Source organism: Schistocerca serialis, chromosome 2 (assembly GCF_023864345.2).
Source record: "Schistocerca serialis cubense isolate TAMUIC-IGC-003099 chromosome 2, iqSchSeri2.2, whole genome shotgun sequence".
Taxonomy (NCBI): domain Eukaryota; kingdom Metazoa; phylum Arthropoda; class Insecta; order Orthoptera; family Acrididae; genus Schistocerca; species Schistocerca serialis.
Window position 1 is genome coordinate 444,519,550 of NC_064639.1, and position 13,295 is coordinate 444,532,844.

Sequence of the window (13,295 nt, forward strand, 5' to 3'; positions counted from 1 at the left end):
GTGGAGATTTAAAAAAAAGGTACCCGTTGTGAGAGGCAGACAAGAGCATACACGTACAGATTAAGGTGAACTTTCCGTCGAAAAACAAAAATTCTTTCTTGGATGTACATATACTAAACCTAGAGGCCAAATTACTTGTGAAGACCAAATATTAACACCTTCTGTGTATTTATGGGCCTCCAGCACTGAATTTCGTTACAAGATATCCTGTGAAATATTGCTTAATGTCTTCTCCAAACGCTACATAGAACAGATAGTTCGGAAACCCACTCATGATGGAAATATGTCAGACCTAATGATAACAAACAGACCTGGCCTCTTAGAGGATGTCCACAACGAAACTGGCATCAGTGACTATGAGGCAGTTACAGCAGCAGTGAATAATAAAGTACAAAGAGCAATTAAAACATGTAGAAAGTTTTATGCGTGGTCCAGTCACTTTAAGGTAACCACCACCTGCCTTTGACGTCAAACTGCAATAACCACCACGGATAACAGGTGGCAGCGCTAGGAGTGGAGGGTACATAGACCGTGTCGGGAGACGTGAAAAACAGTGTCACTATCGTAAAACGGAAACAGAGCGATTTATATGACTCTCAAGACGGCATGATCATTGGATTTTGGGCTAAGGGTGAGAGCATTTCCAAAACGTCTAAGTTTGTAACTGATCATGTGCCGTCATGATCGAAGTGTACCTTGCATGGCAAAACGCGCTACCAAAACCAGTGCTGAAGTAACTGTGGTGCACCACGGGCCATAGATGATAGGGGTGAACGACGGCTGCGAATATGCGTACTGGCGAATAGCCGTGGAACCGTTGGGACCGCCCAGATGAAGCAAAAGTGCTACCAACAGCGTCTCCTCAACTGCCGTTCAGCGAAAATTGCTGCGTATGAGCCCTCGCAGCAGAAACCTGATTCATGCACCCGCGCTGACGACTGTTCATCGGCGATGGAGGATGGAATTTGCACACCATTACCGCAAATGGACGTCCTTTGGGCTTAAACAGATGGCATTTGCAGATGAATCACCTTTTATGCTCCATCGGAAACATGGCCGTTGACCTTTAAGGAGTGAAACGTCTAAAAGCAAACACCCCGTAACCAGGAGAGAGAGGTATGGCCTGGAGAATGTTTCTACGGGATTCTCTGACTGATATCGTCATTCTGGAAGGCACAGTGGATCAATACAAGTATATATCTATCCTTGAAGACCATGTCCACCTTCACATGCATTGTGCTTCACCTTGGCACGATTTCATCTACCAGCAGCGCAATCCAACGTGTAACACGGCTCACAGTGTACTTACGTGCTTTGAAAAGCACCAGGATCAGTTTACCGCACTCGCTTGGCCACCAAACTCCCCAGATTTAAACCACATCGGAGTTCTGTGGGACCACCTCTATCGGTCTGCTCGAGTCATAGATTCTCAACCCAGAAACCTATCGCAGCTGGCCACATCTTGTACTCACCATGGCTCCACATGTCTGTCGGTACCTTCCAGAACCACACTGACTCTTTCCTACACGTCTCACGCTGAAAAATGTAGTTATTCACGCTTTTCACAAGTGGCACGTTAATGCAACTGGACAGTGTACGATCATCGAATTAGACAAAGAACCAGTAGCGTCATATCTCAATGACGAACTTGAATCTCTTAACTCAAGACAGGGACATGTAGAGGAACAATTGCTCAAGTTTAAAACTATAGTTGACCACACACTGGACCAATATACTCACGAAGGCACATTTCCACATGTCAATAAGCGATATTTATGAAATCTGGCGGGTGTGTAGAGGGCGCAAAATAATGCAATGTGGTTCCTTCTTTTTGTTTCTGCACGGTTTCACTTTTAAGGGGTAGAATACATCCCGAAATATAATTTGGCGTTTCAAGTTTAGAGGCAATATCATCGAAAAAATGATATATAAAAATGATTTTCATATGAAATTTGACATGTAATTAAGTGTCCGGCGTCAAAAGAATTACGTTTTAAGCATTTCTTTACAGACTGCTATTATTGAAATGATTGTGTATCATAATGAGTTACTTATTTTTACCAACCAACAAATTGCACTGATGTGAAACGGTAAACTAAAACACAAAAATTAAAAAGAAAGTAATGCGTTAAGTAACAATTTAAAACATAAAACAAATATAAGTAAAATAAATAATTAGAAGAATAATGAATGTTTAGATATTTTAAATAAGTATGTTGAAAATTCTCCACCAGTAGAGCGTACACAGCTTATATTGCAAAATTTGTATATCAGAAACCAGCTATATTATGCATGGATTATGTCGCTTGAAAGATTCTTTAATTTATGCTGCAAAAATTTCTTACATTTTTTCAGAATTACTTAATGGTGATGGGGTGCTCTGCAAAATTTCGAATTTTTACAAAAACTGATTATACAGTTTTCAACAACGTTAATTACATATCAAATTTTTATGAAAAACATTTTTATATGCCAGCGTTTCGAAGATATTACCTCTAAACCTAACACGTCAAATTATCTTTCAGGGTGTGTTTTATCCCTTAAAAATGAAAACAGACAAAAACCAAAATATACGTATTGGATTATTTTGCCCTCTCTGCAAACCCGCCAGATTTAATTAAGATCGTTTATTGAGACTGGGGAATGTTCCGTTGTTAGTAGAACAGTTCATGAGGGAAAAGACTCTCCAGGGTATAATGTTATTGTCAAAACTTCTGAAAAAAGAGAGACTATTGCATAACGTGGATACAACGAAGCATAGAGCTGTAAATAGAAGATGCTGAATTAAACGCAGTGAAGAGAGCAATGCGTGAAGCGTTCAGTCACTGTCGTAGGAGAAAGTTGTCGAAAGATCTTTCACAAAACGCTAAGAAATTCTGGTTTTGTACACAGTGTTTTCGCCAGAGAGTATAAAAATTTAACAGGACACAGAGGATGCTCCACTGAACAATTGGAAGTAGGGAACCTGGGGTCGGAGAAGCCAGCCGGCCGTTGTGGCCGAGCGGTTCTAGGCGCTTCAGTCCTTAACCGCGCTGCTGCTGCGGTCGCAGGTTCGAATCCTGCCTCGGGCATAGACGTCTGTGATGTCCTTAGGTTAGTTAGGTTTAAGAAGTTGTAAGTCTAGGGGACTGATGACCTCAGATGATAAGTCCCAAAGTGCTTAGAGCCATTTGAACCATTTGAGAAGCCAGATTAAGAAGATAATAGGACTAAAATTTAATTGCAGTGTACTGTGATACATTAGTTACCATCACTGACACAATGAACGTATCATTTGTACTGTGTCTTAAAAAATGTTCTGAGACTGACTGCCCCCAACCTCATCACAAGTATGACATAGTCGAACATTGACAAATGTCACATGACACGCATCTACAATTCTGGCAACTAATTCCACCTCCGTATCCATGGGGTCTCATAGACAAGTGACTTTAGATACACCCATACGAAATAATCAAGGGGATTCAGATCAGGTGACCTCGCAGGCCATGGAATAGAACCTCCCCTTCCAACTCAGTGACGGGGAAATACAGCATTGAGACTGTAGCGGACATCCATACTGAAGTGAGGCTGTGCACCGTCATGTTGTATCCACATTCTCTCACGAACAGCCAAGGGTACGTTCTCCAGCAACTCAGGTACAACTCTCTGCACGAAACTCAAGTACAAGTGTTTCTTCAGACGGCCGGGTAGAAAATATGGCCCAATGACATTGTCGCTTACAATGCCAGTCCAGATATTCACAGCAAAACTTACTTGATGGTATGACTCTACTACAGCGTGAGGGTGATCCTCATCCCACATATGCCTATTCCTGCTATTCGAAATACCGTCACGATCAAATGAGGCCACGTCAGTAAACAGCAGAATCTGGAGGAAATCTGGTCGGTCAATCAATTGTTGGAGCAATCACTCATGCAATGCAATCCTTGGTGCAAAGTCAGTCACAAGCATTGCATGGACTCGTTATGGCTGTAATTGTTGTTGATGGCGTACTCGCCACACGCTAGTATGTGCAGCTCCCATTTCACGTGTAATACAATGATTAATGGTAGTGGGGTCCGCTGCAACACGTTCCATCATCTCCAAAATTTGGTGAGCGAGTGGTCCTCATGTATCCAGGTCCGTCGTTTCTTTTTTCCAATGAACCGGTCTCCCGCATTCGTCGATCGAGAGAAATAAATACTCGTCGAAAGTGATAATGCTTGTTAGGAAATCGTTCCCTGCACAGATTTTCAGCAGCGAGAGCATTGCAACGTACTTCCCCATACCCAAGGTGCATGTCAGTGACTACTGTACGGTACTGCTCCATCGTCCGCACCCGGTAGCTGAGTGAAGCCGGCCGCTGTGGCCGAGCGGCTCTAGGCGCTTCAGTCCGGAACGGCGCTGCAGCTACGGTCACAGGGTCGAATCCTCCCTCGGGCATGGATGTGTGTGATGTCCTTAGGTTAAGTCAGGTTTAAGTAGTTCTAAGTCTACGGGACTGATGACCTCAGATGTTAAGCCCCAGTAGAACATTATTTCGCCGGCACGATGGCTCAGCATATTCGATCAGAGAGTTGGCTGACCTCTGTACCAAAAAACTGAGTCAAGGGGTCAACAACTAACTTCAACGGATGTCATGTGACGTCCGGTACGATCAAATACAACGGACAGGAACGAACAAAATGTAAAAAAAAAAAAAAAAAAAAAAAAAACAGAATGTCATTTCTAAGTGGCCGGGTTAGATTCCCGGCTGGGTCGGAGACTTTGTCCGCTCAGGGACTGGGTGTTGTGTTGTCCTAATCATCATCATTTCATCCCCATCGCCGCGCACGCCACCGAAGTGGCATCAAATCGAAAGACTTGCAGCCGGCGAACGGTCTACCCGACAGGAGGCCCTAGTCACACGACATTTACTGCTTCATCGTATTGTACTGTACGTATTTCACTGACACTGAGTAATGAATGCGTCTGTCGTTGATTCATGGCACTTTCTGTCATAGTAAAATGTAAATACGATACAACAGAGCCACCTTACGGGACGATTAAAGTAAATATAGCGTGCATCACGATTTCCTAGTAATCAGGCTCGTCCTCCTTTTTTTCTGGCAGGAAATAGATAATGTATATGTAAATAAACAGCATAGTACATGTATACTCATACGCATGTTAGTTGTAAATAAGTTGGAAAACGGTAGTGCTAGACAAAGTGGTAGCCAAGTTTACTTCCGTATCTCCTTAAGCTGGCTTCTCCGACCCCAGGTTCCCTGTCTCACATTGCCAGTGGAGCATTCTCTATTCCTGTTAGAGGTTTGCACGCTCTTACGGAAAATCCCTGTCTAAAGGCTGTTAGTGGCACCAAAGTTACTGTCCAGTCACTCAGGGACAAAACACGTAGTGAAACAGAGAGAAGCGAATCAAAATCGAAATTGCTTAACTCAGTTCTCAAATTTTCCTTCACAAATGGAAACTCACGAATACTGCCTGTTTAATCCTCGGACTGCCGAAAAGATTAGTGAAGTAGATGTTAGTGCCAGTGGCCTTGAGAAACAGCTGAAAACGTTAAAACTGAACAAAGCCGCAGTGCCCGATGCAATTTCTATTGTATTTATATTAAATTATCGGCTGCGTTAGGCCCTATGTTAACTATAATATGTCGTGGATTCCTTACAAAAAAAAAAAAAAAAAAAAACCGTGTCCAGTAGTTGGAAGAAAGCACAGTTCATAAGAAAAATATCAGAAGTCACTCGCAAAATACCAACAAATATCCTTGCTTTCCTTTTGTTGTAGAATCTCAGAATACATTCTGTGCTCAAAAGTTATGAGGTATCTCAAACAGAATGACGTACTCCAAGGCAACCAGCACGGATTCCAAATACATTACGTGAAACCCAACTCGCTCTTTTCTCACATGACATCCTGAAAGCCGTGGATCGAGGCAATTAGGTAGATGCAGTATTTCTCGATTTCTGAAAAGCCTTTGACTCAGTACCACTCTTACGAACATTGTCATAATAACGATCGTATTGGATATTTGGCGAAATTCGCGACTGGATTGAGGATATTTTCATAGGGAGAACACAGAAAGTTATTTTTGGTGTAGAACCACCGACGTATGTAGCTTCGGGTGTGCCCCAGGGAAGTTGTTGGGTCCCTTGATGTTAATGTTGTATATTAATGACTTTTCCGATAGTATTAATAGTAACCTTAGACTTTTCGCAGATGATGCAGTTATCTACAGTGAAGCACAGTCTGAACGAAGCTGCACAAACATTCAGTCAGATCTTGTGATGATTTCTAAATGGTGCAAAATTGACAACTTTCTCTAAATGTTCAGAAATGTAAAATTGTGTACCTTACAAAACGAAAACACAATACCCTATGAGTATCAAAATATCCAAGGGTGTACTGCCGGTCTGCAGTGTCCAACGGGCACAATATTTCGGCGATCATACATGTCGCCATCATCAGGTGAACTGACGGACTGAACTCCTGTGAACGTGCCGGCACGGAGATCCGTACGCTACGGCTGCTCAGAGGGAACTGGGTTCGGTCACGGCGGTGGCCGATTTAAATACCCTCCGCCCGCGGCGCGCTCCCTCCGCTGTCCGCACTCCACGCCACTGTCGCGCGGTGGAACAGATTGCGACGGCGTCTGAGATGACGTCGGTGTGATGGCTCTGTCCGCTGTGGTCGTCACAACTATACGTTTGCTCAATCTACTCTTGATTAACCCAATCGCTGGTTCCCAAGCCTTGCTAAGATTATAGCCACAGTCACGGTTTATGAGGTCGTCATTGGTGCGAATTTCGATGGCCTCTCTAACAACGCTGACCCAGCATCTCGACGTCTGTACCAGAATCTTCGTGCGTTCATACCCCATAGCGTGATTTTCCGACAAACAATGTTCAGCGACCGCCGACTTGCTCGGATACATCAGTCGAGTGTGCCTCTGGTGTTCACGGCATCGATCCTCAACGGTACGCATCGTCTGACCAATATACGACTTGCCACATTGACACGGAATCTGGTACACGCCAGCCTTCCTCAAACCGAGGTCATCTTTGGCGCTCCCCACCAGTGCACGAGTTTTACTCGGAGGACAAAACACAGTTCCGACCCGGTGTTTCTTCAAAATGTGGGCTATTTTCCCCGAGAGTGCGCCTGAATATGGAATAAACGCAGTGCCTACCTCTTCCCTCGTGATTTCATCTCTCTGCGTCAGAGATAGTGCGCGCCCTATGTACTAGAGTTTTAAGTACCCCATTCCTCTGTGAAGGGTGGTGGCAGCTGTATGCGTGCAAATACAGATGAGTGTGCGTTGTCTTCTGATACACCCCATGACCTAAGGTGCCGTTAGCCCTTCTCTTGACCAAGACGTCAAGGAAAGGTAATTTACCCTCCGTTTCAGTCTCCGTAGTGAATATGATGTTGTATGGTGTATGGAGTTTAGATGTGTAAGGAAGTCAAGGTGTTTATCCATACCATGTGGCCAGATGACGAATGTGTCGTCCACGTAACGGAAAAAGCAAGTAGGTTTCCATTCGGATGACGACAGGGCTTCCTCGTCGAAGTTCTCCATGTACAAATTCACTACCACCGGTGAGAGTGGGCTATCCATGGCGACTCCCTCCTATAAAACAAACGGGAGGAGCGCGCCGCGGGCGGAGGGTATTTAAATCGGCTGCCGCCGCGACCGAACCCAGTTCCCTCTGGGCAGCCATAGCGTACGGATCTCCGTGCCGGCACGTTCACAGGAGCTCAGTCCGTCAGTTCACCTGATGATGGTGACATGTATGATCGCCGAAATATTGTGCCCGTTGGACACTGTAGACCGGCAATACACCCGTGGATATTTTTATTATCAAATACGCCGGGAGAAACTCAAGAATCACATCCTATGAGTATATTGACAGTGAGTCACTTTTGGAATAGGGAAACAAATTCCTCAGTATAACACTTGGTATGGACAGGAATTGGAACGAATACTTAGGCTTAGTCGTGAGTAAAGCAGGTAACAGACTTGGGTTTATTTGTTGAATAGTAGAGAAATGCAGTCAGTCTTGAAACGAGACTGCTTACAAATCACTCATTCAATCCAAGCTAGAATACTGCTCAGGTATGTGGCACCCCTACCACATAGAGCTAAGAGGGGATGTTGAACCATATTCAGAGAAGAGCAGCACTATTTGACACTCGTTTGTTTGACTCGCGAGAGATCGCCGCTGAAATGGTGACAAACCTGGATTGGGAGGCGTTTGAATACAAACGCAGATTATCCCACGAAAGGTTAGAAATTTCAAAAACAAGCGTTAAGTGTAGAATCTGGAACTCAACTTCGGCCCTCCACTTATCTCTCCCGCAGCGTACGTGAAGACGATATTAGATTGATTACAGAGCCCACAGCGGCATTATCTAATCAGGTATTCTTCCCATGCTCCATACCCAGTTCGAATGGCAAGAAACTCTTAACATGTTGTAAAACGCTAAGTAGCCTGTGGCATGTACTTGGCGGTGGTTTGCAGAGTATGTACGCAGATAGTCGGATAATCTTTTAATAATCATATTTGTCAACCAGTAGTTTACAAAGAACGTGAGACTTCGATATTGCAGTTAACGGAATAAATATCAGATGAAAAGTTGACTAAAAGGTTATGTTGATGCCTACCTTTGCTCAGTGGAGATAAGATATGGTAGTGGATGGATGCGCCTCCAGCACTTTCGCCGAAGATAGTAACTTTGTCTGGGTCGCCGCCAAACGCCGCTATGTTCCTCTGGACCCAACGAAGGGCCTCTGTCTGATCTTTGAGGCCCATGTTTCCTGGTACGACGTCGTCACCGGTGCTAAGGAAACCTACAGAAATTCAGTTTTTTCAGTATTAACTGACAAGCAAATGAGTAGCACAAACTCACAGCAAATTAAGCGAATGATATTTTGCACTACGACACACAGGAATGGCTTGTTTACCAGCTGGTAAGTTAGTTACATGCAGGCAGCAAAAGATAAAAGCAATAACGAGTTCGCCGAATATAGGATTAAAAATCAAACAAATATTGAAAAAAATGTGATCAGATGAACGTATAAGGAAGTGAATGCGAATACTACGTAAAATGTCAGAATAATTTTTACAGCTACTGCTGCAATACGTGTATGGCTGCTTACAAATCACTCTTTCGACCCATCCTTCCACCACACTTTTTTGGATAGTGACATATAGCATTATTTTGTTCCATTCGATGGAATTTGCAATAACTGAATCGAGAGAATAGAACAGATACACACACAAAATAGAAACAGCGACGCTTGAAAAAGAAATGCAATTACTAATAGCAAAAATAAAAAGTAGGAGAATATCTTTTATTGTGTTTTTAAGAAAAATTTCAGGCTACATTATTCTAAATAAATGAATTTACGAACTCCGTTATTGCTACGAAGTTCTAGTGACACCATCCAATGTATCATCAGCAATAAAGTACCATTCCACGTATAGCGCATTTTCTGAAATCTGTCTCTTGCTGCATGACTTTCTTCTCAGAATCTTGGAACGGGAAAGAGTTTGGAAGCAGATAAAGTCACTGCACCAGAAACCCGTGTTCCAGAAGTCAAATGGGAGAATATTACTGGCCTATTCGTCTCAGCAAGATACCGAAAGAGGAGGGCGAGCGTAAGGTCAGAGATGTGGGAAGTACTTGTAAGATCATACCCACAGTATTCATTCAAATCGCATTGTAAAGGATGATAAGAAGTAGGACAGTGAGCTACTAATGCATGTTTTTTATCAAACAAAGAAGACAAATGAATGCAACTATCAAGCCTCCTCAACCACTTATTGGTATTGACAGTTGATACACTCATTTTTACAAGCTCTGCCATCTCTCCATGAAAACCATGTGATGCCAACCGATTCCCGTGTCATTTTTCAACAATGGCGTCATTTGGATGGACTACGTACGGTATAGTGTCAGCACACTGCTTTCCGAACCGGTTTCAGTATTGTAGATCTTGGTGCCGCAAAGTTTCACTCGAGTTACTGCTCGACTGGCATCACGAGGTTGAGTGTACGCCGTTGCACTCCTTTAACCAAGTAAAATATCCCTGTCACTAACAAGAATTGAACCCTGGTCCTCCGTACGGCAGTCAGATTCGGTGATCGCTCGGAGGCGGACTGATGTGATCGATAGCCACATGAGTTAAAACGTATTATCAGTTCGCAGTTAATCTGTTGAAGGACGACATCAGAAATTCCTGATGACTGTCTCAACTAAATAATGCCCTTGTAGCTAAGGTAAGAAAAAGTCAGCTTCGCAGTATATCACCGTAGGCTTATAACACTGCAAACGAACTGAAGTTTCGGTTTCTTAAGCAACTATAGAATGAAAAGGCTGCTTAATCGGACAAAAATTATGGACTGAGCTATCCATGGACCTACAGAAGAAATTGTCATGTTATTGGCCTGAAGTATTTTAAGGAAACTTCCATCAGAAACGAAACATATATGTAGAGTGTTCATGAAAGTAGGATAGTTAGCTGTACAAGATAGAATTTTACACGTGTTACCTAGCAGTCCTAGGCGGTAGTTTATACCGACAAACACAATGTCGTTGTCAACAAAGTAGTGCGGTGTGGCAGTGTCGCTTCTTCCTTCCCTGAAGCAGCCTCCGTGAATCCAGACCATTACATTTTTCAGGGTTTCGTTGGTCGTTCCCTGCTGTGAACGTGCAGAAAACAACCAATGTTTAGTACAAGAGTGCAGTAACTCTTCGTTGAACAACAAGAACATGCAGTAACAAGAAGTTTTATCATCAAATTCATTTTCACGTTATTATTAAATCAAAGATACATTCGTTAACCTAATTAGAATCCATGCTAGTTGTAGAGAACGTACTACTGGGCTGTAGACGTTGAGGAAGAGGCAGTCCTCGTTGCCGATCACCTCGTTGCTGTAGAACTGCGGGCACGGCGAGCCTGGCTGAAGAGCGTCTCGAACGCCGCTCCACGCCCTTTTGCTCACTGGAACCTGTGACACAAAACAGGCTGTCGAGGTAGTGACTTTCACTGGAATCAGAATGGGCTACTAACTGGAATTGACTGAAGGACAGTCTAAACAATAGCTCAATCTCCAATTCACTCATATGCTATTTGCAATCTTATTCTTTTCCTGGATATTCGAGAATCTTTATTTAAGGACGAGAATTTATATGATAACACAAGCAGGTAATATTTTCACTCCTTTAGTTAAGTGTCGCGTCTACGTTGGTGTTGCTGCAGACGTCACGCCAGCCCAGAGCACTCCGGGCGAAAAAATGAAGTAGAGCGAATGGACTTTCATTCAAAATCCTGTACAACTTAAAATGGTTTCCTCATGGTGTTCATTCCCCGTCAGTCTGGAAATTTCGAGAATGGATTAATAAAAAATAGAGAAGAGTTAAGATGGTGCTTTTAATGCTCGATGTGTTACACACAGTCCCTCCCGCTACTCCTCCTTCCCCCGGCTGAGTACAATGCACAGAACGTTCGTACAACCATGTGAAACTGTCCGAAATTCTTTGTTTGAGATGTTGTTTAACTTGTACGTTACATTGGCTTAAGCGTCTGTTAAATCGTTGTCGGCCGTGGTGGCCGAGCGGTTCTAGGCGCTTCAGTCCGGAACCTCACGACTGCTAGGGTAGCAGCTTCGAATCCTGCTTCGGGCATGGATCTGTGTGATGTCCTTAGGTTAGTTAGGTTTACGTAGTTCAAAGTCTAGTGGACTGATGACCTCAAATGTTAAGTCCCATAGTGCTCAGAGCCGTCTGACCTGTTGTTGCACTGTAATTTGTTACACAACAACGTTGACACACTATGGCCACACGTCCATTATTTAACAGTTCATAGTGACAACTGGTTGGTCTAATGCACATCTACAGCTTACATAAGTTACTCCAAGCTCTCGCCATAGTTATTGCGCTGAAGTCGCTAATACACCAGGAATAAAATGTCTCGGATCTTTTTGGACAGTTGGTGTATGAGCTGTGGCTAAGTAATGGAGGTGACAGCTACGTTAATGAGAAACTTTAAATGTATTTTAAAAGAAATTTAGGCATTAATTTTTGATGAAAAGTATGTAAGGAGCAAACTGAATACAGCTGTTCGCATTTGTAAATAGTTTGTACTTAAATACGAGTGATATTATTCTTCGAAAACTCGTGTCTGTTTCCTGTCCCAGGACATGACTGGAGCTTACAATATTTCCAGAACATGAAACTATAACCTGACGTGTGAATGAATGGTGAATTCCTTTTCTTGATCGTTCATCTGAACCTGGTGTGGTTGTAGAAAGAGAAAATGGACCTCATGAGACCAAGACGGGTTGTTGTTCTTTTCACACTAATATCCCAGAAATCTCGGACTCTTGCATAAAGATTCCAATGGCTAATGATTTGGTTCAAATGGCTCTGAGCACTATGTGACTTAACTGCTGAGGTCATCAGTCGCCTAGAACTTATAACTTATAACTAATTAAACCTAACTAACCTTAGGACATCACACACATCCATGCCCCAGGCAGGATTCGAACCTGCGACCGTAGCGGTAACTCAGTTCCAGACTGAAGCTCTAATAATTTTGATGGGATTTCCAGTTCCGATATTTTCCTGATAACCACGACAAACTTTTCAAAAACCGTGGTCAGAAGGGGAAATTGGAATTCATTTCTGCAAGAAATGTGTGTGTGTGTGTGTGTGTGTGTGTGTGTGTGTGTGTGTGTGTGTGTGTGTGTGTGTGTGTGCGTGCGTGAGTGCATGTATGTGTATGATGGTGCGTTGTGCGCATGTGTGTGTGTACAGTAATGTATTTATATATGTCACAATTAGGAAACCAAGCCCGTATGTCGTTCTTGTTTGCGAGAAGTGGCTGGGAGAACCGAGAACAGTGATTTAGGGCGTCGCGAGCTCTGTGCACAAAATGAATTGTGATATTATTGTTTGTTTATGTATTTTACTATTGACTGATTTCTTGGGACTCAGTTACTTTTAAGTACTGATTTTTTTCTAAAAAATTCACTAAAACGACACATTGTTAGAGAATGAAATTATACTACTAGGAAAACTGTCACGGCATTCATTACTTGACACAACTATTATCCTAATCTGAATTTCTTGTTCTATCAAAACCTGGTACAGAAAAAACTTGTAATGGTTGGTCATAATGCTAAATACAGAATCGAAAAGTAGATACCGATCTTCTCCGTTGTTTTAGAAAGAGAAATTTATCTGAGGGTGCGCAGTTCATTAAATATTTTAGAGGATTCAGCATTTCCATATCTACAGTTCGC

The 13,295-nt window shown here is 42.9% G+C and overlaps 1 protein-coding gene across 1 annotated transcript in view; it reads right to left on the bottom strand.

Moving 5' to 3' along the window:
• LOC126455594 (esterase FE4-like) overlaps positions 1-11,212 on the bottom strand; it is a 67,896-nt gene extending 56,684 nt beyond the window's left edge. The window contains exons 1-3 of the mRNA XM_050091349.1: positions 10,869-11,212; positions 10,541-10,691; positions 8,651-8,836 (exon numbers count right to left, since the gene is read on the bottom strand). Of these exons, the coding sequence (XP_049947306.1) occupies positions 8,651-8,836; positions 10,541-10,658 (304 nt within the window). The 5' untranslated portion in view covers positions 10,659-10,691; positions 10,869-11,212. The remainder of the gene's footprint in view (positions 1-8,650; positions 8,837-10,540; positions 10,692-10,868) is intronic.
• Positions 11,213-13,295: the final 2,083 nt, after the last annotated feature.